This window comes from Jaculus jaculus, chromosome 1, assembly GCF_020740685.1.
Source record: "Jaculus jaculus isolate mJacJac1 chromosome 1, mJacJac1.mat.Y.cur, whole genome shotgun sequence".
NCBI classification, from domain to species: Eukaryota; Metazoa; Chordata; class Mammalia; order Rodentia; family Dipodidae; genus Jaculus; species Jaculus jaculus.
The window spans coordinates 105,072,860-105,097,389 of NC_059102.1; the positions used below are offsets into that span (position 1 = coordinate 105,072,860).

A 24,530-nucleotide genomic window follows, 5' to 3' on the forward strand; every position below is an offset into this window, starting at 1 on the left:
CCTCTACTTCCTGAGTGCTGGGATTAAAGGTATGCGCCACCATGCCTGGCTTCCATTAATCTTTATATCATAGTTTGGTTAATATTTTCTTTGACAAGAAAAAGGAGTGCAGTACAAATGATAATCTCTGTATTCTACACTATTTAAGTATGAAACAGAATTCATTTGTATTGTTAAACTCAGAAAGTCCATCTTATTCTAAAATAGAAATGTATAAAACAGAAAGTTAGTTTTCCTTTAGCCCATCTAAATAGTCAACTTTTCGTTGAATTTACAGTATGCTTATTTATAATGCATCACTAAAAATTTGCTTGACTAAATTGTTTTAAAATATTTTTTTTAAATTTTATTTATTTATTTGAGAGCGACAGACACAGAGAGAAAGACAGGTAGAGGGAGAGAGAGAGAGAATGGGCGCGCCAGGGCTTCTAGCCTCTGCAAACGAACTCCAGACGCGTGCGCCCCCTTGTGCATCTGGCTAACGTGGGACCTGGGGAACCGAGCCTCGAACCGGGGTCCTTAGGCTTCACAGGCAAGCGCTTAACCACTACGCCATCTCTCCAGCCCGACTAAATTGTTTTTAAACCATTGTCAGTGTCTACATTCCATTTCGAAAATGTCTGTGGTTTTAAAGTACCTTTTTTGGAGACAAGATCCCACTGTGAGTCAGGCTAGTGTGGAACTTGTCAGCCTCCTTCTGCAGCTTCCTTTCCGTGTGCTACTGTGCTTGACCAAATCTTTGTTATCTTCATGGTGTTTTTGGTTCTGAACTATAGCTAATTTGGGGGTACAGGCCTTAATCTTCTAAAAATTTGAATTTTTGAGAAGATACTGTTTGGGCCATTATACAAAAGCAGTTTCTTTTTTTAGTGGTTTAAAAATATTTATTTATTTATTTATTTATTTATTTTAGAAAGAGAGAGGCAAATAGATACAGAATGGGCACACCAGGGCCTCTAGCAATAGCAAACAAACTCTGGACGCATGCACCATCTTGGGCATCTGGTCTACATGGGTCCTGGGGAATCGAACCTGGATTCTTGGACTTTGCAGGCAAGCGCCTTAACCACTAAGCAATGTCTCCAGCCTGGCTCAATGGTTTAAAACTGTGCTTGCCTACAAAGCCTGCAGGTCCAGGTTCAATTCCCCAGTACTCACATAAAGCCAGATGCACAAAGTTGTGCGTGTGTCCAGAGTTCACTGGTAGCAAGCAGCCTGAGGCCCTGGCATACCTACACACACACCAAAAGCAGTTTCTTAATATGGTTAAAGTTCTGTATTTAACATCATCTTTAATAGCTACACAATCCCTATAAGATTCTGTAAAGGGCTAGAGAGATGGCTCAGCGGTTAAGACACTTGCAGGCAAAGCCAAAGGACCCAGGTTCAATGCTCCAGTTCCCACATAAACTAGATACACAAGGTGGCATATGGTGTGCCCATGCTCTGCCTTTTTATTTCTTTCTCTCTCCCTCCCTCTCTCTCTCAAATAAAATATTTTTTTTAACACCTGACATTGTGGCGCACACCTTTAATCCCAGCACTTGGGAGATAGAGGTAGGAGGATCATCATGAGTTCGAGGCCACCCTGAGACTACATAGTGAATTCCAGGTCAGCCTGAGCTAGAGTGAGACCTTACCTTGAAAAACTGGGGGGAAAAGTATATTTTTAAAATATTCTGTAAAGTATATCTAATACTGCAAACATTGTCAGAGAACAATACCATCAGCTACTCTTCTCTGTACAGGCTGCAAACTAGGAGAAGCTTCTGACTTCATCGTCCGTCAGGGGACACTAATCCAAGTGCCATCATCTGCAGGGGAAGTGGGTTGTTACAAAGTCTGTTCATGTGGACAAAGTGGACTCTTGGAAAACTGTGTGGACATGCACTGTATAGACCTCCAGAAGTCCTGCATTGTTGGAGGAAAAAGAAAAAGTGAGTCTTGAACTGTATTTGCATTTTGTTTTTATTTTTTAATTTTTAAACTTCTTTTTTTAATATTTTTATTTATTTATTTGAGAGAGAGAATGGGTGCACCAGGACCTCTAGGCACTGCAAACAAACTCCAGACACATGCACCACCTTGTGCATCTGGCTTACACGTGGGTCCTGGGGAATTGAACTGAGATCCTTTGGTTTTGCAGGCAAGCGTATTAACTGCTAAGCCATCTCTCCAGCCCTATTTTTTAATTTTTTAAATTATTTATTTATTTGCAAGCAGAGGTAGTGTGTTGCAGTCAGGTTTGCATTGCTGGCAGAAATCACCCAACCAAGAGCAGCTTTGGGGATAAAAATGCTTATTTTGGCTTACAGACTCCAGGGGATGCTCCACAATGGCAGGGAAAATGATGGCATGAGCAGAGGGTGTAACATTAGATGGACAACAGGAACAGGAGAGTGTGCCAAACACTGGCAAGGGGGACACTGGCTGTAACACCCATAAACCCGACCCCAGCAATGCACTGCCTCTGGGAGGCATTAATTCCCAAATCTCCATCAGCTGGGAACCTAGCATTCAGAACACCTACATTTTTGGAGGACACCTGAATCAAACCACCACAGGTTGGGAGGGAGGGAGAGAGAGAAAAAGAATGGGCATGCCAGGGCATAATGTAAACTGCAAACGTACTCCAGGCACATGTACCGTTGTATGCATTTGGCTTTACATGGGTACTGGGGAATCAAACCCCGACCATCAGGCATTGCAAGGAAGCCTTTAATTTCTGAGCCATCTCTCCAGCCCTGTAATTTATTTTTAATGTGAGGATTGGTTGTTTTCACTTTGTCCAAAGAACACTAGCTGCGTTCTCACTGAAGAGTAAGATATGCATATCAAATATTACAGGGCGGGACTTTTCAAACTGTACAGAGCAGTGGGAATCTGAGTGGGGCAGGTTTGTTGTCATTGTTGGCTGGGTTGCTGTGTAGTCCAGGCTGGCCTGGATCTCATAACCCTATTGCCTCAGCTCCCCAAGTGCTGGGATTACAAGGGTGTGCCACTATACCCAACTTCATCATATCTGTCTTGTGTGTGTGCATGTTCATATGTGTGTGGGCACATGTATATGCATGTAAGTGTGTGCATGTGTGTCTGGAGCCAGAGGTTAGTTGTTAGTGTGTTCCTCAGTGGTTCTTCACCTTTTTGGGGGTGGAGCGTGTTCGAGGTAGGGCCTCACTCTAGCTCAGGCCAACCTAGAATTCCCTCTGTACTCCCAGGCTGGCTTCCAACTCATAGTGATCCTCCTACCTCTGCCTCCTTTGTGCTGGCATTAAAGGCATGTGCCATCATGCCCAGCCTAAACCTTATTCTTTTTAAATATTTCATTTAATTGTGTGTGTGTGTGTGTGTGTGTGTGTGTGTGTGTGTGTGTGTGTGTGTGTAGAGGGGCACGGTGGGGAGGCAAGGTCTCCTGCTGCTACAAATGAACGCCACTTTTTGTGTCTGGCTTGACATGGTTGCTGGGGAACTGAATCTCAAGCCAGTAGGCTTCGCAAGCGAGCACCTTGTCGTTATCAGCTCCACGTTGCTGGGATGTACATGCAAACACAGCTTATGGGAGCAAGGGGTTCATGTCAAGCTTACAGATCCGGGGAAGTCCCATCAGGGGCAGAAGAAGCTGCTTCCATACTTCCAAGCAGAGAGAGACCGTCACCAGCCAGCAAGACCAAAAGAGCAGGAAGCGTGAACTAAGCCAGCAAGTAGGACCCCAGAGCTTCCACTGCTCTCTAACACCTTTTGCTTGGAATTCAGATTCACTCTCAGTGACACCTTAGGGCAGGGCTCCAGGAACCGCCCCCAGTGACACCTTCTCCAGTCCCCTGTTACAAACTCTTTTTTTTTTTTTTTTTTTGAGGTAGGGTCTCACTCTAACTCAGGCTGACCTGAAATTCACTATGTCTTCTCAGGGTAGCCTTGAACTCATGGCAATCCTCCTACTTCTGCCTCCTGAGTGCTGGGATTAAAGGCATGCACCACCACACCTGGCTATTTTTTTGAGGTAGGGTCTCGCTCTAGCCCAGGCTGACCTGGAATTCACTGTGTAGTCTCAGGTTGGCTTCAAACTCATGGTGATCCTCCTATCTTGCTCTCCCAAGTACTGGGATTTAAAGGCACATACCACTAGGCCCTGCCCAAATTACATGCTTTAATAAAACACCTGAGTCTATGGGGGACATATGTTCAAATTAGCACATGCCTTTAACCACTTAGCCATTTCCCCAGCCTCTCCACCTTTTTATAAATTTATTTTTTAATACTTTATTTTATTTATTTATTTATTTATTTGACAGACAAAGAGGGAGAAAGAGAGAGAGAATCAATGGGTGCACCAGGGCCTCCAGCCAGTGCAAAGGAACTCCAGACGCATGTGCCCCTTGTGCATCTGGCTTTACGTGGGTCCTTGTGGACTCAAACCTGAGTCCTTTGGCTGTACAGGCAAATGCCTTAACTGTTAAGCCACCCCTCCAGCCCCTCTCAACATTTTTTTTTGTTTATTTATTTTGGTTTTTGGTGGGGGTGGGGGCTGTCAAGGTAGGGTCTCACTCTAGCCCAGGCTGATCTGGAATTCACTATGTAGTTCCAAGTTGGCCTTGAACTCACAATGATCCTGCTGCCTCTGCTTCCCAAGTGCTAGGATTAAAGGTAGTCACCACCATGTCCAGTTCCACCTTAGTTTTTTTTTTTTTTTTAATTTGAGAGCGACAGACACAGAGAGAAAGACAGATAGAGGGAGAGAGAGAGAATGGGCGAGCCAGGGCTTCCAGCCACTGCAAACGAACTCCAGACATGTGCACCCCCTTGTGCATCTGGCTAACGTGGGACCTGGGGAACCGAGCCTCGAACCGGGGTCCTTAGGCTTCACAGGCAAGCGCTTAACCACTAAGCCATCTCTCCAGCCCCCACCTTAGTTTTTGAAACAGGGTCTCACACTGAATATAGTACTCACCGTACTGCTAGACTAGCTAGCCAGCAAGACCAGGATCTCCCTGTCTCTACTTCCCAGTGCTAAGAGTACAGGCACAGGCCACTGTGCTCAGCTCTTTATGAGTACTGGGAATCTGAAGTCAGGTCTTCATTCTTGCACGCCAAGCAGTTTATCCACTGAGCCATCTTCCCAGCCCTCCTTTCCTTTCTTTTCTTTCTTTTCTCTTTTCTTTTCTTTTCTTTTCTCTTCTCTTCTTTTCTTTTTTTTTTTTTTTGTTTGTTTTTGTTTTTGTTTTTGTTTGCCAAGGTAGGGTCTCACTCTAGCCCAGGTTGACCTGGAATTCACTATGGAGTCTCAGAGTGGCCTTGAACTCATAGCGATCCTCCTACCTCTGCCTCCCGAGTGCTGGGATTAAAGGCGTGCGCCACCACGCCTGGCTTCTTTTCTTTTCCTTTCCTTTCTTTCCAAAGCTGGCCTGGAACTCACTGTGTAGCCCAGGCTGGTCTTGAACTTGGAAAAATCATCCTGGCACTGCCTCTGCCTCCTGAGTGATGAGAATATAGGCATTTATTTCTAAAAGACCCTCTTAGAAGTCTCTTAAGAAGGGACCATTCATTAATAATTATACTCATGAGGGCTAGAGAGATGACTCAGTAGTTAAAGGCCCTTGCTTGTAAAGCCTGACAGCCTGAGTCTGAATCCTAGTACCCATGTAAAACCTCATGTGCCTCATGTGCACAACGTGGCACATGTGTCTGGAGTTCATCTACAATGGTGAAATGCCCTGGTGCACACACACTCATTCTGTCTCTCTCCCTCTCAAGTAAATAAATAAAATATTTTTTAAAAACCTCAATGAATTCTGACCATGTGCTAATAAGCCCAGTGCCAAAGTTTGTTTTTTGATTTTTCAAGGCAAGATATCACTCTAGCTCAGCCGAGTCAGAACTCGTTCTGTAGTCCCAGGCTGGCCTCAAACTTACTGTGATCCTCCTGCCTCAGCCTCTCTCTGAGTGCTGGAATTAAAGCTGTGTGCCAGCACGTCTTGCTCAGCTCACTATGCTGTGCCCTGCATTATCATTATAATCCATCCTGAGTTCTCTGACACAGGTATTAGTAGTGGTCTTATCTGTACTTCACAGGTGGGGAAGCTGATGCTCAGAGGTCACCCTTTCAGGCATGGTGGCTTGCACCTATGATACCAATACTTAGGAGGATTGTTGTGAGTTTGAGGCCAGCCTAAATAACAGGGATATCCTGGGCTGCTAGACCCAGTCTTAAAACCTAAGGGCCTGCACCTTCCCAGGAACCCCACTCCTAGTTTCTCTGGGGCAGGAGCTCTGTATTCTTTCCTCATTCCTTCTTTTCTTTAATATTTTTAATTTTACTTATTTGAAAAAGAGACAGAGAGAGAGAAAAAAAATGGGCACACCAAGGCCTCTAGCCACTGCAAATGAACTCTAGAGGCATGTGCCACCTTGTACATCTGGCTTATGTGGGTGCTGGGGAATTGAAGCTGGGTCCTTAGGCTTCACAGGTAAGCACCTTAACCGCTAAGCCATCTTGCCAGCCCTAAATATTTTTTTTTATTTATTTAGTTGCAAGCAGAGAGAGACAGATATATAGAGAGAGACAGAATGGGGCATGCCAGGGCCTCTAGCCACTGCAAATGAACTCCAGATGCATGGCCTACTTTGTGCATCTGGCTTTACTTGGGTCCTGGCACATCGAACTGGAGACACTAGGTTTTGCAGGTCAGCATCTTAACCATTGTGCCCATCTCTCCAGCCCCCTCGTTCTTTCTTTTAAGCACTTTAAAGTCTATAATATCTATAATAAAATCTCTCTAAATTTAAAATTAGTTAATTTACTAATTCATTAAAATCTTAAAATATCAAAGAGTTACTTAGCTAGTTAAATGACCAAAACAGTATATATCTAGCCCCAGGCCTATTTGACTCCAAAATATTTGATCTTAACAGGCAAGGGCATGGTACCCTCTTCTATGTTCACATCCCTTTCCTCTCCCTACCCTATTTCACCAGAAAGCGCAGCTCTGATTTTGACAAATGGGAACGAGATGACCTACATACACTATTCAATGGTTTGGAAAAGACATGTGAAAAACCACCACCCTGTGTTCACTTTCCCTAAAACCAGTAGGGTCTTGACCATCTTTTGCTTATAGCTTCAACAACTGGAATCATCTCATGCCAATATGACTTGAAAAATTGCTTTAAATGCCACTTTAGGGCTGGAGAGATGGCTTAGCGATTAAGCGTTTGCCTGTCAAGCCTAAGGGCCCCGGTTCGAGGCTCAATTCCCCAGGACCAGTTAGCCAGATGCAAAAGGGGCACACACATCTGGAGTTCCTTTGCAGTGGCTAAAGGCCCTGGCATGCCCATTCTCTATCTATCAATCTGCCTCTTTCTCTCTCTGTCTGTCACTCTCAAATAAATAAATAAAAATAAAAATAAATGCCGCTTTAGGGCTGGAGAAACGGCTTAGTGGTTAAGGCACTTGCCTGCAAAGCCTAGGGACCCATGTTCAACTCCCCAGGTCCCATGTAAGCCAGATGCACAAGGTGACACAAGCGTGCAAGGCTGCGCATGTGCACAAGGTGGTGCATGCGTCAAGAGTTCCACTGCACTGGCTGGAGGCGCTGACACTCCAATTCTCTCTCTCTCTCTTACTCTTTCTACTCGCGCTGCCTGTCTCTCATTTTAAAAAAGTTATAAAAAAAAATGCCACTTTGGAGGATTTACTCCCTCCCCACCTGCTCACTTTGCTCCCCTACCTTCTTCTTTCAGAGTAGCTCGCTTGTGTGTGTGTTCTTTCTTTTTACTCTGTTATGTGGGATCTTATTGGAAAGAAGACTGCTCTTGGCTACAGAGAACTCACAAATTTCTGCACTAGACATATTTTACTTAGCTAAAGTTTAAAGATTCATACCTGTATCACAAGAAAGATCTGGGACTGGAAGGATGGCTTAGCAGTTAAGGCGTTTGCCTGCAAAGCCAAAGGACCCAGGTTCGATTCCCCAGGATCCATGTTAGCAAGATGCACAAGGGGGCACACACATTTGGAGTTCGTTTGGAGTAGCTAGAGGCCCTGGTGTGCCCATGCCCATTCTCTCTCTCTCTCTCCTCCTTCCTTCTGTCCCTCCCTCTTTTTCTGTCAAATAAATAAATAAAAATATAATATTAAAAAAAGAAAGATCTGTAAAGCCAGACATGGTGGTGGTGCACACTAGGTGTACACAGGGGGATCAGAAGTTCAAAGTCATCCTCAGCTACATAGCAAGTTAAAGGCCGGCCTAGGCAAGATGGTAAGATGGGAGAGAATTGTGGCAGTGGTGGTCTGAGAGCTCGTCGTTCCTGCCTAGACATCAGGAGGGTTTTCAGTCCAAAGATCATGGCAGGTCGGGTGTTCAGTACTCCAAAGAGAGTAGTCAGGATAGAGGGACATTTGGGAGCATTCTCAGAGAATAAAGAGCAGCTGAGGCTGGAGGGGGAATGGCTCAGCAGTTAAAGGCACTTGCTTACAAAGCCTGGCAGCCTGGATTTGCTTTCCTAGTACCCACATAAAGCCAGACACACAAGATGGCACATGCGTCTGGGGTTCATTTGCCGCAGCAGGAAGCCCTGGCATGCCCATGCTGTCTTTCAAATAAATAAAATTATATTTTTTTAAGGGCAGGATAACTCAGCAGTTAAGGCACTTGCCTGCAAAGCCTAATGACTTAGGTTCAGTTCCCCTGTACCCATGTAAAGGCACATACACAGTGGCACATGCATCTGAAGCTCATTTGCAATGACTGGAGGCCCTGGCACACCCACTCTCTCTATGTGTCTCTCTTCTCTCTATCTCTCTCTGCTTGTAAATAAATAAATGATATATTATATATATATATATATATATATATATATATATATATATATACATATATATATATATATATATATATATATATATATATATATATATATGGAACAGTAGTCCAGAGAGGCCAGCACATCAGAGACCTGTGTGGTGTGCTGAGCAGTAAAGTCAAACGTGCATCTCTGAGATTTACATCCCTATTTATGCATTCAGAAGTCACCTTTCAAGAACTTCCATTTTAAAAGTTTTTGAACTGTTTGAATGTATTTTCTATTTCTTAATGCATAATGTAAACCAGTATCTTCTTCCTTGCAGGTCATGGAACATCCTTTACTATTGACTGTAATGTCTGTTCTTGTTTTGCTGGCAATTTGGTGTGTTCCACCCGCCTCTGCCTCAGCGAGCACAGTTCGGAGGATGACCGTCGCACCTTCACAGGTGACCATCGTCATCCAGAGGCTGTCCTGAGAGGGCCATCACTCCTTTGCACATATTTTCTTCTAGGCCTCTTCTTGATGGTCTTGCCATAACTGCAGATGAGCACAGTAAAATCAGTTCAGAATCTGAGGGCAATATACTTCCTTCTTTGGATCTGTTTCTTCCTATAATTTGTTTGTTTGTTTGTTTGTTTGTTTGTTTGAGAGAGAAAGAGAGAGACAGAGATAGCAAGAGAGAATGGGCATACCAGTGCCTCCAACTGCTGCAAACAAACTCCAGACACATGCACTACCTTGCATATCTGGCATATGTGAGTCCTGGGGAATTGAACCTAGGTCCTTTGACTTTGTAGGCAAGCACCTTAACTGCTAAGCTACCTCTTCCTATATTAATTGAAGGTATTAAACTAAATGGTTTCTTAACACCCTGGGATTCTGTGAATCAAAAAGAGCAGAGCCAGTGATTGGGATAGTTTCAGTTAAATGGAACTTTCCCACCTGGCAAAATACCCTGTTTACCCCATTGCAGTGGTCTGCATGTCCATGGATTTTCTACATTTGGTTCTTACCATGCTCTTTCTCAATCTACCTAGTTTACTAACTCACATAGCTCCCACAAACAGTATCATCCCACAAATACTACTTTGTTGATTTTACCATCCTTTATTTACTCATAATCACAGAGAGAGAATGGATTCACAAGGGCCCCTTGCCATTGCAGATGAATTCCAGATGCATGTGCCACTTTGTGCATCTGGTTTTCTGTGAATACTGGGGAATCAAACCCAGACTATCCAATAGACTTTGCAAGCAACCACCTATAACCACTGAGCAATCCCCCCAACTTTGGGGGGGTGTTTTGATTATTTTGGGGGGGTTCCAAGATAAGGTCTCACTCTAGCTCTAGGCTGACCTGGAACTCACTGTGTGCTCAGTACTCAGACTGGCCTCAAACTCATAGTGATACTCCTACCTCTGCCTCTCAAGTGCTGGAATTAAAGATGTGTGCCTCCACGCCCAGCCCAACATTATTTTTAATTTTTTAAACATATTCTTCATTGACAACTTCTATACTTACAGACAATAACCCATGGTATTTCCCTCCCCTCTCCCACTTTCCCCTTCACAACTCTGCTCTCCATCACATCCCCTCCCTCTCTCCATTAATTTCTCTTTTAATTTGATATTATCATCTTTTTCTCCTATTATGAGGGTCTTGTGTGGGTATTGCTAGGCACTGTGAGGTCTTGAATATCAAGGCCAAATTCTGTTCGGACAATTGTATGTAAGGAGTGGTACCCTTCCTTTGGCTCTTACATTCTTTCCGCCATCTCTTCCGCAATGGACCCTGAGCCTTGGAGGGTGTGAGATGTTTCAGTGCTGGATACTCCTTTGTCCCTTCTTCTCAGCACTATGTTGACTTTTGGGTCATCCCAGTGGCCATTGCCATATGAAAAGAGAAGCTTCTCTAACCAGAAGTGAGAGTAGCCTTAATATATGAGTATGAAAATTAAATGTAATGCTTTCAGGGAAAATTGGTGAAAGTAATTTATGCATTTATCCAGACAAGAACAGGCTTTATACTCCTAAGGCTCATGATCCTCTGCCATAGGCTTTTGATTAGGTTTTCAGTACCAGGCATGTCTTCCCTTCCATAGAGTGGGCCTTCAGTGCAATTAGAAAGCAGTTGTTTCCCCCAAAGCAGACATGCCACTATTGCACCCAGTCAGTCATTTGGCCTGTCTGGCCAAACTTGAGGCTTCCAGTGCCCACTGTTTTCACCGCTGATTACTTCTGTCTCCCTTAGGGCTGCATACAGGGCAGCTTTTTCCAGCTTTCAGTTGGCTGGGCTACAGGGAGAAGGTTTTCTGCTCAGCACCACCAACTTTTTTTTTACTTATCTAATTTTTTTATTTGTTTGTTTGCTTTAGTTTTTTGAGGTAGGGTCTTACTCTAGCTCAGGCTGACCTGGAATTCACTATGTAGTCTCAGGGTGGCCTCTAAATCATGGTGATCCTCCGACCTCTGCCTCCTGAGTGCTGGGATTAAAGGTGTGCGCTACCATGCCTGGCTTGCCTTTTATTTATTTATTTTAATGTGGGGGAGAGAGAATTAATGCACCAGGGCTTCCAGCCACTATGATTGAACTCCAGATGTGTGAGCCACCTTGTGTGCACGTGTGACCTTGCATGCTTGTGTCACTTTGTGTGCCTGTGTCGCCTTGTGCATCTGGCTTCTGTGGGATCAGAAGAGTTGAACATGGGTCCTTAGGCTTGATAGGCAAGCCCCTTAACCACTAAGCCATCTCCCCAGCCCTGTGTTTTTATATTTAGATAAACTTTAGACCTAATATGACTCTTCCTATAGTGTGTAGTCTCTATCATCTTGGGGTAAATTAAGCCAGTAACTATTTAGCAAGGAGACTCAGGGAATTTTACTGTCCCCAAACTATGCCATATGTGTTGTGACTCATTGTCCCAGTGCAAACATGACTCAGAGAGAGAGATAGTCATAACAAATTTTTAAGTCTCAAAACTTAATTAACTTCCCAAACTACCTTTTGTTCTTCCTTTCTAAGAAGCTGAGAATGGAAGGAACCCACAGAAGGAGCTTACAGCCTTCACTTTATCTCAACTTTTGGTATTTCCCTGTGGCTTTCAAGAACCACCCCCCCCCCCACACACACACAGCTAGATTTCAGGCATCCGAATTCTAGGTTTTATGTGCCAGATTGGGAAAAACAAGTTTTACTGTTTGTAGTAGTAGACTTTTTATGGGGCCTCTACCTGAGATCAAGGTCTGGAGACCTGTTAGCTAGCAATGAAAATGACCGAGGAAAGCCACCTGGCAGGCAGGCAGCCCTTCAGAGCTTGGTTGCCTTTAAAAACCCTGACAGCTGGGCGTGGTGGTGCACGCCTTTAATGCCAGCACTAGGGAGGAAGACTGAGGTATGAGTTCAAAGCCATCCTGAGTTACAGAGTGAGTTCCAGGTCAGCCTGGACTAGAGTAAGACCCTGCTTTTTTTTTTTCTTTAATTAAAAAATATAAAATAAAAGCCTGTCAGAGATTGAAGTGGAGGTTTATTTTCTGACTTAATTTACAATTCCATTTTAACATGATTTAATGGTTGGCCTTCATCGGGACATAAGGGAAGGGGAATACATGTGTACATAATATTTTATTTATTTGCAAGGAGAGAGAGAGAGAACACACCAGAGCCTTTTTCGCTGCAAACAAACTCCAGATGCATGCTCTACTTTTTGCATCTAACTTTACGTGGGTACCAGGGAATTGATCCCAGGCCAACAGTCTTTGCAAATAAGCACTTTTAACCCCTGAGCAATCTCCCCAGACCAATATATGTACATGTTTTTGAGGCAATTTCTTCCCTTCAGGTCTGCCCTGTAACTGTGCAGATCAGTTTGTCCCTGTGTGTGCTCAGAATGGACGCACCTACCCCAGTGCCTGCATTGCTCGCTGCGTGGGTCTCCAGGACCATCAGTTTGAGTTTGGACCATGCATCTCCAAGAATCCTTGTAATCCTAACCTCTGCCCCAAAAACCAAAGGTAAGCAAATGGCTGTTGTGTTTTGTTTTGTTTTGTATCAAACAAAAGACCAGCACTTATAAAGCATCTACCCATACTTGTACAAGATGGTCAAAACAATAAAGACAGACTAAGAAGTAGTCTCTGTCTGGACATGGTGGTACACACCTATAGTTCCAACACTTAGAAGGCTGAGGCAGGAGGATGGTGAATTTGAGGTCAGCCTATGCTACATATTGAGGTTCTAACTCTAGAGAAAAAGTGATCTCTGTCCTGAATAGTATGGAGGTTGAAGGGAAAGAGCTTCACAAAGCTCCTTGGCACCGTGGTCAGAAGGCTGGTCAGGTGTGAGCAGTGACTGCAGCTTGGGGAAGGATAGCAGCCAACCTCACGGCGCTGGGATGGACAGTTTATGGGAGGAGGAAGAAGCCGGCCCACTCCCATAGGCCCAGGCAGAGAGAGAAAAGCCTAAAGCCACCACCAGCCCCAGGAAGCACATCTTGGGGACCCCAACAAAGCTCCAGTACTTTGTGTAGCTTGGGCTGGAATTCAGGCATGCCCCCACTTATACCTCTTCCAGCCAGGCTGCTGGAAGTCCAAGAGGTTTTAATAAAAACTCCTGAATCTTACTGGGGTCATCCATTCAAACTACCCCAGGAAGGAAGGCCTGGGGGACGTGACAGTGCGGAGTCTGAAGAAAAGCAGGAGCTAGGAAACAGGCAGCGTTAGGGAAGAACCCTGGCATAGGGGAAGGTGTGCTGCAGCAGGAGCGGAACCCGAGGCTGTTGGAAACGAGAAGGCGGTGTGGTGTCTCTGGAGAGCTCTAGCAGTTCTGGAAAGTTGAAACAGAAAGAGGGAGGCAAGGAGAGGTAGCAAGAAATGAGAAAAATGGGTGTGTTGTTATTAGCTATTCCCAAATGTCAAGAGAAAATTTCCTCTACTTCATAGCCCCATTTTAGGAATTAGACATGAGAAATTTCAAGAAGTAAGACTTTGTCAGTACTATCCTGTGGTACCTGGGAAGACATGAGATGAACACACAGCACACAAGATAGAATTTGAAGGGGTGGGGCTGGAGAGATGGCTTAGTAGTTAAGGCACATGCCTGCAAAGCCAAAGGACCCAGGTTCAATTCAAGCCAGATGCATGTGGTGGCATATGTGTCTGGAGTTCATTTGTGCACCCATTCTCTCTCTCTATCTCCTTTCTTTCTTTCTCTTTCCTTCTTCCTCTCTCTCTCTCAAATAAATAAAAATATTTTTAAAAGAAAAAGACTTTTCCAGGCGTGGTGGTGCATGCCTTTAATCCCAGCACTCAGGAGGCAGAGGTAGGAGGATCCTGTGAGTTCGAGGCCACCCTGAGACTATATAGTGAATTCCAGGTCAGCCTGAGCTAGGGAGACCCTACCTCGAAAAACCAAAAAAAAAAAAAAAAAGAAAAGAAAAGAAAGAAAGAAAAAGAATTTGAAGGGGGCCAGGGCGTTCCACTGGAGTGAAGCCACAAGCTGGCTTTACTCTTAGCTTTTATTGAAAGTTTAAGGCAATACAAGTTTTGGGAGTTTAAGCCGAACTGAAAAATGTTTATTATTCTTGGCATGAGGCAGATCATAAGGTATAGATGTAACAGTTAGCTTCTGTCAGTGGGATGAACTTCCAAACCAGACACAGTTGTGGAAGAAGGGATTTATAGAAGCTTACAGACAGAACGGAAGTTTCATAATGGCAGAAGATGGCCCTCTTTCCCAGGTCAATGCAGAAAAAGAGAGAGAAGCCACCACCAACACCATAAGCGAGCACACTTCAGGAACACAGGCAGAACTCAAGCGCTTTGCATCTCTTTAGATTGGAATTTCAAATCCACCCCACACCTTAGGGCTGGACCCTAGGATCCCCCATAGTGACACCTCCAGCCAGGTGACTAGAGATCTAAATTACAAGCTTTAATAAACATCTGAATCAAATGGGAGACATCCATTTAAACTACCACAATAGACTTAAACATTTTGGTTTTCTTGTTGTTCAACAGTTTTGTTATTTTTGTTTGTTTGTTTGTTTGTTTGGAGTGTAGCTTGCATAGTTTTACTATAAATGTTAAGCTTTTTTTTTTTTTTTTTTTAACCTTTCTTCCCCTTGGATGAGCGGGGTGGGTGAGCCAGCTGTTCCAGTCATTCCCTTGATCCTCAGAGTTAATTATGCTTTGCCTGTTGGTACTGCTTTGCCCACATTTCTCCTGACAGATTTTGTTTTAGAACATGCCTGTCACATCAGGAAATCTTTGTAGAAGCTGTTGAGTTCTTTGTGTCCCAGGAGCTCACACCCAAGGCACATAGTTTTTCTATCCCCAGGCCTAGCTTGTGCAAAGATTAACCTGTTGTGTGTGAGCATGATTATCTATGCAATGTGAGTACTATTTGAAATTATTTGGCTTTAGGATCCCTTCTCTGCAATCTCTGTCCTGAGCCAGGCTTCAGTTGGCCTGGTCTTGGTGGACTTCAGCATGTGACGGCTACCAGGACTTAGATTCCAGCCTTCTGGAACTACAGTGCTCACTGGTTGCTTCAGAGCCCTAAGCAGGCCATATCCCAGAGCCACAGTTCTTTCCCTACTGAAGAATTGCTTCTTCATCTTGAAAACTGGAGGGAGGTTTTCTTATGAACTGAAATAACAGAGATGGTACTCATCCTCCAAAGTGTACGCAAACCTAAGTGGGAAAGTTTCTGTAGAAACACAGTGGAATGCCATGCATGGGAAGCAAGCCCAGAGGGTAATAGGTGTTGTGCTGGGAATAGACCTGACAGTTGTGTTGGTGCTTGTTTTAACCTACTGGCTAAACTTTCTGGCCAATGTTGTCTTGCTGTTGTAATAAAACAATGAAAAGAAATCTCAAAGTAGAGAGAACATGGCTGGAGAGATGGCTCAGTGTTAAAGGTACTTGCTTGCAAAGCCTGCAGTCTTGGGTTTGATTCCCCAATACCCATGTAAAGCCAAATGCACAAAGTGGCACATGTGTCTGGATTTTTTCCAGTACCCATGTAAAGCCAGATGCACAAAGTGGTGCATGTATCTGGATTTCATGTTCAGTGGCAGGAGGCCCTGGTGCACCCATCTTTATTCCCCCCACACTTTTCAAGTAAACAAATTTTTAAAAAATATTTTTAAGCCGGCTATGGTGGTACACACCTTTAATCCCTGTATTTAGGAGACAGAGGTAGGAGGATCACCATGAGTTTAAGGCCATCCTGAGATACATAGTGAATTCCAGGTCAGCCTGGACTAGAGCAAGCCCTACCTTGAAAAACCAAAAAAAAAAAGTGTATATATATATATATATATATATATATATATATATGCATATATATATATACATATATATATGCATGTATGTGTGTGTGTATATATATATAGAAATATAATATATATATATAGAATCATAGAAATATAATATAAATATATATATATTAGAAAATAATGATAACAACAACAAAGAGACCTTTCTGGGTATAAAGCCAATATAAAAGAAAAACAGAAAAATTCAAATATATGAAAGTGAAAATTGTCTGCATGGGAAGAAATGATAACTGGAAAGATATCACAAAGCAAGGATGGCTGTCCTCTTAAAGAGAACCTTCAAGTCAGTGTAAAGAAGAATATCAACCTAATATGAAAACAATAAAGAATAATGGCCTAGTAGAAAAATGGACCAAGGAATTAAGCCTAGAAAAAGAAATACAAATACTTCTTAAACATTTGGGGAAAAAAAAACGTGTTTATTTGTTAAGTGAGGTTTGCACAAGTACATTTAAGCATCAGTACTTTGACATAGTAGAAGATCAAATGAAGTACCTGGGAGTATTCAGCAGGTGGTTCCTGTGTGGCCATCCCCCTAGAGACTTATAATCCTCTCCTGCAGTAACTCTGCCACCTCTAGAGTTCCATAGTCTTCCTGCGTGTCCTCTGCATGTAGCTAGCAGGTATGAGAGGAGGGGTGGTAGAAAATGCTCTTGAGAAGCCGTCATGGGCCATGTCCTCTAAAGGTGGCATTCAGCATTTCTCCTGCCAGCCATGTCCATTGTTGAGAACTCAGTCACCTGACCACAACTAGCTGTCAAAGGACACGGAAATGTAATCTAGGTATGTACCCTAGAAGGAGATTTAATGGACATCTGGTCAGTCTGAGCCAACATTTAACCGGTCTCATACTAGCACAAATGTAAATTAAATTAAAACTAACATTAGGGCTGGAGAGATGACTTAGTGGTCAAGGTATTTGCCTGCAAAGCATAAGGACCCATGTTCAATCTCTCTCCAGACCCCACGAAAGCCAGACGAACAAAGGTGAGGCAAACACAAGGTCGCACATGCCCACTAGGTGGTGCAAGTGCCCAGAGTTCAAACGCAGTGGATGAGGCCCTGGTGTGCCAATTCTCTCTTCTTCTCTTTCTTGCTTTTTCTTTAAAAAATAAAAATAGAAACCTACCATATGTGCCACTTTCCATTGCTTAGATTGGCAAAGAAAATGTTTGTTAACGATGTAAAGAAACACGAGTAGGTAGGGAAAAATTGGTACATCCTCTCTGGGATAAAGCTTGACTGTTCCCAATTTAAAACACATATACCCTTTGGATTAGCATATGTGAGTGTTCATACTACATAAAAATATCTAGAAGAGCTGGAGAGATGGCTTAGCAGTTAAGGCACTTGTCTACAAAGCCTAAGGACACCCGTTCTATTCCCCAGTACCCACATAAGTCAGATGCACAAGGTGGCACATGTGTCTGGAGTTCATTTGCAGTGGGTAGAGGCCCTGGCATGCCCATTCTCCCTCTGTCTCTGTCTCCCTCTCTCATATAAGTAAATAAATAAAATATTTTTTAATGTCTGGAAGAGTAAGGAAGGAATTTGTAAGAATGACCACCTCCAGTGTAGCTGGACACAAGAGCAAGAGAGAGACTTTCTTTACACTATGTGCCATTTACACCTTTTCACTTTAGCCATGGACTTGTATTATCTGTTCAAAAAAGTTGTTTGGGGGCTGGAGAGATGGCTTAGCAGTTAAGGCACATGCCTGCGAAGCCTAAGGACCCAGGTTCGATTCTCCAGGTCCCATGTAAGCCAGATGCACATTGTGGCACATGCGTCTGGAGTTATTTTGCAGTGGATGGAGGCCCTGATCCACCTATTCTGTCTCTCTCTCCCTCTCTGTCTCAAATAAATAAATAAATAAATAAATAAATAAAATATTTTTAAAAACAAATAAATAAAATTGTTTGACAGATGGGGTAGCTCAGCAGCTAAGAGTGCTTGCCATTTAAGCATGAGGGTATCTCGTGCAGAAGACCTCCAAATTTGACTGTCCAGAACTAACATAAAAATCTGGGCATAAACCGGGTGTGGTGGCACATGCCTTTAATCCCAGCACTCGGGAGGCAGAGGTAGGAGGATCGCCATGAGTTCGAGGCCTCCCTGAGACTACATAGTGAATTCCAGGAGAGCCTGAACTATAGTGAAACCCTACTTTGAAAAAAAAAATTCTGGGCATGGCCACTCACCTCTGTGACCCCAGTCTGTGGGGGACAAAGACCAGAGAATTTCTGGGACTTCTGTCTGAAAGCAACTGCTCTGGATGGAGGGAGAGGGGGCTCATTTCAAGGAGCTGTACAGTTGTGAGTGATAGAGAAAGCACCCAAAGTTCTCTCTCTTCTCCCTCTCTCTCTTTCTCTCTTTTTCTCTCTGTCCCTCTCCCTCTTCTTGAAAATAAGTAAATGAAAATGAAAAAAAATTCCTTGGGAAATAAAATAACATTAGCTATAATATCTTTGCCTTTTATTTTACTGATTGATATTCACATGTTATTTCAAATGCTGAGTATAAAGCTAAACATTTCCATGAGTTGTATCTAGGAGAGCAGAAGTATAGGGAAGGAGTAGGCAAGGAGAAGGAGACACAGCTGCGTGGCATTCGTCCATGGTTCCAAGCAGCCAGCAGCCACTTTTCAGTGTCAGTAGGCACAGAAACCCGAATATTCATGAGAGTCAAGCCTTTCTTTCCTTTCTTTCTTTCTTTTCTTTTTTGTTTGTTTGTTTTTCAAGGAAGGATCTCACTATGGCTCAGACTGATCTGGAACTCACTCTGTAGCCCCAGGCTGGCCTCCTATCTTAGCCTGCCCAGTGCTGGGACTAAAGGACATGTGCCACTATGCCTGGCTGCTGGCCAGCAGGATTACAGGCGTGTGCCACCATGTGCAACTTTGACATGCGTGCTGGAGATCTGAGCCCAGGTGGCCCTCATGCTTACATAGCAAACACTTTACCCACTGAGCCATCTCCCAACCCTGAGTGAAGACTTTTCTTATGATAGACTCATACTAACCAAGTTAGAAATTAAGCACATGGGAATGCTTCATTTGTTATTTACTAGAACCTCTAGCATCAGACCCTACTCTCCATTGGCCCCATTTTAGACATTTTAACCTGTATCCATGGCTCCTACCTTCAAGGCCGCCTGCCATTTCTCCAGCACCACGTCTGTCACCACCCATGTTTGTAGCTGCTGCTTCAGGCAAACCTGGTTTCCACCCTCCTTATCCACCAGGCTCCAGTGGGAACACCTCTCCCCCAAGTGTCCCGTGAGCTGGCCACTCGATGACTCATTCCCATGAGCAGTCCAGGTTTCACTTCTCCTCCTAGCCTACCCCGTATGCTTGCTTGACTCTCCCCAGCCTGCATAAGCTCCACTGGCTCTTGTCTGTCCTTGGCCGCTGGTGCCGCATCCAGGGCTTTGCTGGCCCCTACCGGTTCACGTTCACATGCGTTCATCTTTTTCAGATGTGTCCCCAAACCACAAGTCTGCCTGACGACTTTTGATAAATTTGGATGTAGCCAGTATGAGTGTGTCCCGAGACAGCTCACCTGTGAGCAGATCCGTGATCCTGTTTGTGATACAGACCACATGGAGCATAGCAATCTCTGCACTTTATACCAGAGAGGAAAAAGCCTGTCTTACAGAGGCCCATGCCAGGTATGTTGTTTGGCTGACAAACCAAAGTGCACTGGACATAAAATTGGTTTATGATTCTTTTTCACGCAAGGATAGCCCAGTCCGCCTCTGACAAAGAAGACTGGCTTGTCTAACTCTAGAAAGCCTGTCTGGCTGCTGTGTTTGCCTTTGCATGTCCAGTGTAGATAGGCAAGCGTAGACAGCTGTTTCTCGCAGCTCAGTCCTAGGTAAAGAACTTGAGGTTCCACACCGTGGTGAGATCAACACCATTTGTAGTTCCCACAGTTCTGTGGGCCTCTGCTAAAAAACAGCAAGAAGAGTCTCCCCGGTCTTCTCACCACCGTCCGACCTCCTGTTAAGCCAAGAAGTGATTGAAAATTTCTGTAAGCCAGGACCCACGTTAGCCAGATGCACAAGGGGGCGCACGTGTCTGGAGTTCGTTTGCAGTGGTTGGAAGCCTGGGCGCGCCCATTCTCTATCTGTCTCTCTCTCTGTCACTCCCAAATAAATAAAAGTGAACAACAACAACAATATCTGTAAGAATTATGTTGGTTTATATCTCCCTAGCTCAGTCTTTCAGGGTTATGGATGCAGCATCCACATTAAGTGCATAATTCTGTGGATAACCCCTTTGGGGCTTCCCACAGGTATCGCTGATTCTGTGCTGGCCCCTCTGCTGGGGAATTCCCATCGTTAGACCCAGAGTCCCTTGTCAGCAGTCCACTAATGACTGGCATTATTGCTTCTCATCCCCTGTTCTCCATGGTTAAGAAAGCCCTTCAGCTTGTCTAGGTTTGTTTTCTGTCAAAATTTGTGTTCCACTTGCATTAACCATCTATCCTGAATTCCCGTTGCTCATCCTTGACCATTCTTCCTAGATATACTTTTTCTCACGTATGTTCCTTACCTACCTAGTGGATCCAGAGTTTGTCTGCCACACTAATTTTTTTTTTTTTTTTTTGGGGGGGGGTTCAAAGTAGGCTCTCACTCTAGCCCAGGCTGACCTAGAATTCATCATGTAGTCTCAGGCTGACCTTGAATTCACAGTGATCCTCCTACCTCAGCCTCCCTGGGATTAAAGGCTTGCACCACCACACCTGTCTCAAACTGATTTCTTCCTTCATCTCTCTCTTTGTCCCATACCCATCATGAAATGGCAAGGTCCACACATTTGAATGAAGATTCATCTTCTCCAGAACTTTGTGGATACTAAGAGAAGTGTGAATGGAGGAACGATGAGAAGGGTTTTATCTTGATCTCAGTTCACATAAGCATGGGCACTCAAGTCCCAAAGAGGCTTGTCAATTCACCTTGAGCTAAACCCATTACTTAGCCCACCTCAGGAGCTTAAGAGACTCCTCAGAGTTGACCCCTGCGTCTGTTTTCCTTCATGAAAATGGAGAGACACATTCTGGGCTCAAAGGTTAAAGAGTGCACTAAAAGCGATTTGTTTGACCTCAGCCCTTCTGCCGAGCACCGGAGCCCGTCTGCGGACACAGTGGCGAGACCTATAGTAGTGTGTGTGCTGCCTACTCGGATCGCGTAGCAGTTGATTATTACGGGCCCTGCCAGGCTGTCGGGGTCCTCTCGGAGTACAGTGCTGTCGCCGAGTGTGCTGCAGTGAGATGTCCTTCGCTCCCCACCACTGGCTGTAAACCCATCACACCTCCTGGTAGGCTGGCAATATATCAGGTGGGCAGGGGTGGGGCTGGGAGATCTGCTTATTCACCTCCGAGAGGTGGGTCATCTAGAGGAGAGCTCACGTCTCTGATTAAAAATGTTCAAAAAGGGGCTGGAGAGTCGGCTTAGCGGTTAAGCGCTTGCCTGTGAAGCCTAAGGACCCCGGTTCGAGGCTCGGTTCCCCAGGTCCCACGTTAGCCAGATGCACAAGGGGGCGCACGCATCTGGAGTTCGTTTGCAGAGGCTGGAAGCCCTGGCGCGCCCATTCTCTCTCTCTCCCTCTATCTGTCTTTCTCTCTGTGTCTGTTGCTCTCAAATAAATAAATTAAAAAAATTTTTAAATATATTTTAAAAAAATGTTCAAAAAGTTTAAAGAAGCCAGGCATGGTCTGGTCATTCACCCTTATAATTCTAGCACTCAGGAAGATGAGGCAGGAGGATTGCAAGTGAGTTCCAGGCCAGGTGCAATACACTGTAAAGCCCTGTTGCACATACCCACTAGGTGGCACAAGCATCTTGAGTTTGATTGCAGTGGCTCAGACTCTGGTGCGCCCATTCTTTCTCTCTCTAAAATAAAAAAAAAAAAATGTAAACAAACAGATCATCCTATAGATTTTATTTATTTGTAGTTTTTGTTTTTTCTTAATTATTATTTATTTTATATATTATTTATTAATATTATTTTAAAGAGAGAGAAAGAAGACAGAGAAAGAATGGGCGTATCAGGGCCTTCTGCCAAATGAACTCCAGATGCATATGCCACCCTGTGCATCTGGCTTACATGGGTACTGGGAAATTGAAACTGGGTCCTTTGGCTTTGCAAGCAAGCACCCTAACTGCTAAGCCATCTCTCTAGCCCATCTGTAGTTTTTTTTTTTTTAATTTTTTTTGGTTTATTTTTATTTATTTATTTGAGAGCGACAGAGAAAGAGGCAGAGAGAGAGAGAGAGAGAGAAAGAGAGAATGGGCGCGCCAGGGCTTCTAGCCACTGTAGACGAATTCCAGATGCGTGCGCCCCCTTGTGCCTCTGGCTAATGTGGGACCTGGGGAACCGAGCCTCAAACCGGGATCCTTAGGCTTCACAGGCAAGCACTTAACTGCTAAGCCATCTCTCCAGCCCCCATCTGTAGTTTTTAAACAGTTTAAGATAATTGAAAAATTAAATTTGGAAGCAGGCACTCATGGAACACCGGAAGCACCAGATCCTTTATTTTGCAAATTGGAAAACAGGCCCAGTGCAAGCCTTTGTTCGGATCAGACAGTGAGATTGGAGGCCAGCCAGGTCAGGCCCTGGGGGCTGTCACTGCACAGCCCCCCTGCTCACCGTGACACTGAAGGAGAGCCGTGGGGATGGAGGAGGGACTTGGGTAAGCACACAGCTCACTAGCTCCTGGGTCGGTCAGGGGGCATCCAGAGAGGAGACCAGCATGAAGGACAGGTGAAGGCCAGAATGAAGGGTGGGCCATTTCACCAACAAATTGGAATTCTCCTTGTTTTAATTCTGGACATGCAAAATGGTTTCTGTTTCAGGCGCTTGTTGCCCATTATGTGCTGGAATGTTACGGGTTTTGTTTGACAAAGAAAAGCTGGACACTATTGCTAAGGTAAATTGCTTTATATGCCAGTTACTGTTGAAACCTAATTGCTAAACTTCTCAGGAATCCTTGAGAGCAGAATTTATTGTCCCTATTTATAGATAAAGAAAGTAATCTCCAGAAAAGGGACTTGCGCCAAGCGACGGGCTCATAATCAGTGGAACAAAGGTTTGCACTCGGGGTGGCTGACCCCTGATCTCTTCTTTCTGCCACACCTAGACGTGCCCACGGGTCAGGCTGAGCCTCCTTAGAAAAGGACCTGATGGCACAGCAAACATGGTCAGGGCTACAGACAGAGCCAGGTTGGCAAGGCTTGTAGAAACCCACACGGTTTCACAGCCACACACACCCTTTCTCTCACACATACACACCTCACAGCGGCACCCAGTCCTCCAAAGGACCTTCCAGAACCACCACGTTCTCTTAGATGTTTTGTTCTTTTCTTTCTGTAAACTGTTGACTTTCTGTCTCCCTTACCCCCGCTTTTTTTTGGTAGGGTCTCACTCTAACCCAGTCTAACCTGGCATTCACTGTGTAGTCTCCAGCTGGTCTCAAACTCACAGCCATCCTCCTGCCTCTGCCCCAGCAGAAAGAGAGAATGGAGCACACCAGGGCCTCCAGATGCATATGCCACCTTGTTCATCTGCATTTACATGGGTACTGAGGATCAAACTCAGGTCATTAGGGTTTGCAGGCAGGCACCTTAACCACTGATCCATCCCTCCAGCCCCTTGCTATTCCTTTTGTAGAGACATAGCTCTGGGAATATTGTAGCCAAAATTTGCCACAGCCTAGAGTTCTCTCATTTTTCTTAAAACACCTACATTTTTACAGGAGGGCTTTATTTCTTTGTACTCTTGAATTCTGAATAGCCTGTTTTTAAAAAGCACTTCTGGACTAGAGAGATGGCTCAACAGTGAAATGCACTTGCTTGCTCAGTGGTGAATAGCTTGGGTTCAGTTCCCTAGTGTTCATGTAAAGCCAGGTGCCCAAAGTGGTGCATGTATCTGGAATTGGTTTGTACTGACAAGAAACCCTGGTGTGCCCATTCTCCTCCCTTCTCTGCTTGCAAATAAAATAGTACATTAAAATTATGTTTAAAAAAATGTTTTGTGCTGGAGAGATGGCTTAGCGGCTAAGCACTTGCCTGTGAAGCCTAAAGACCCTGGTTTGAGGCTCGGTTCCCCAGGTCCCACGTTAGCCAGATGCACAAGGGGGCGCACGCATCTGGAGTTCATTTGCAGAGGCTGGAAGCCCTGGCGCGCCCATTCTCTCTCTCTCCCTCTGTCTTTCTCTCTGTGTCTGTCGCTCTCAAATAAATAAATAAAAAATTAAAAAAAAAAAATGTTTTAACCAGCACTTCTAAACTGGATATGTTGGTGGCCATTTCTAATCCCAGCATTTGGAAGGCTTTGGCAGAATCGCGAGTGTTGGGATACATAGCAAGACTCTGTCTCAACCACAGCAA

The 24,530-nt window shown here is 44.4% G+C and overlaps 1 protein-coding gene across 2 annotated transcripts in view; it reads left to right on the top strand.

The window, feature by feature from the left end:
- The window catches only part of Reck (reversion inducing cysteine rich protein with kazal motifs), a 90,431-nt gene that overhangs the window by 62,499 nt on the left and 3,402 nt on the right, over nucleotides 1–24,530 (top strand). For both annotated transcript variants that reach the window (XM_045150715.1, XM_045150720.1), the window contains 6 exons: nucleotides 1,749–1,937; nucleotides 9,125–9,247; nucleotides 12,642–12,813; nucleotides 19,616–19,808; nucleotides 21,249–21,459; nucleotides 22,998–23,071. In XM_045150715.1, the coding sequence (XP_045006650.1) occupies nucleotides 1,749–1,937; nucleotides 9,125–9,247; nucleotides 12,642–12,813; nucleotides 19,616–19,808; nucleotides 21,249–21,459; nucleotides 22,998–23,071 (962 nt within the window). The remainder of the gene's footprint in view (nucleotides 1–1,748; nucleotides 1,938–9,124; nucleotides 9,248–12,641; nucleotides 12,814–19,615; nucleotides 19,809–21,248; nucleotides 21,460–22,997; nucleotides 23,072–24,530) is intronic.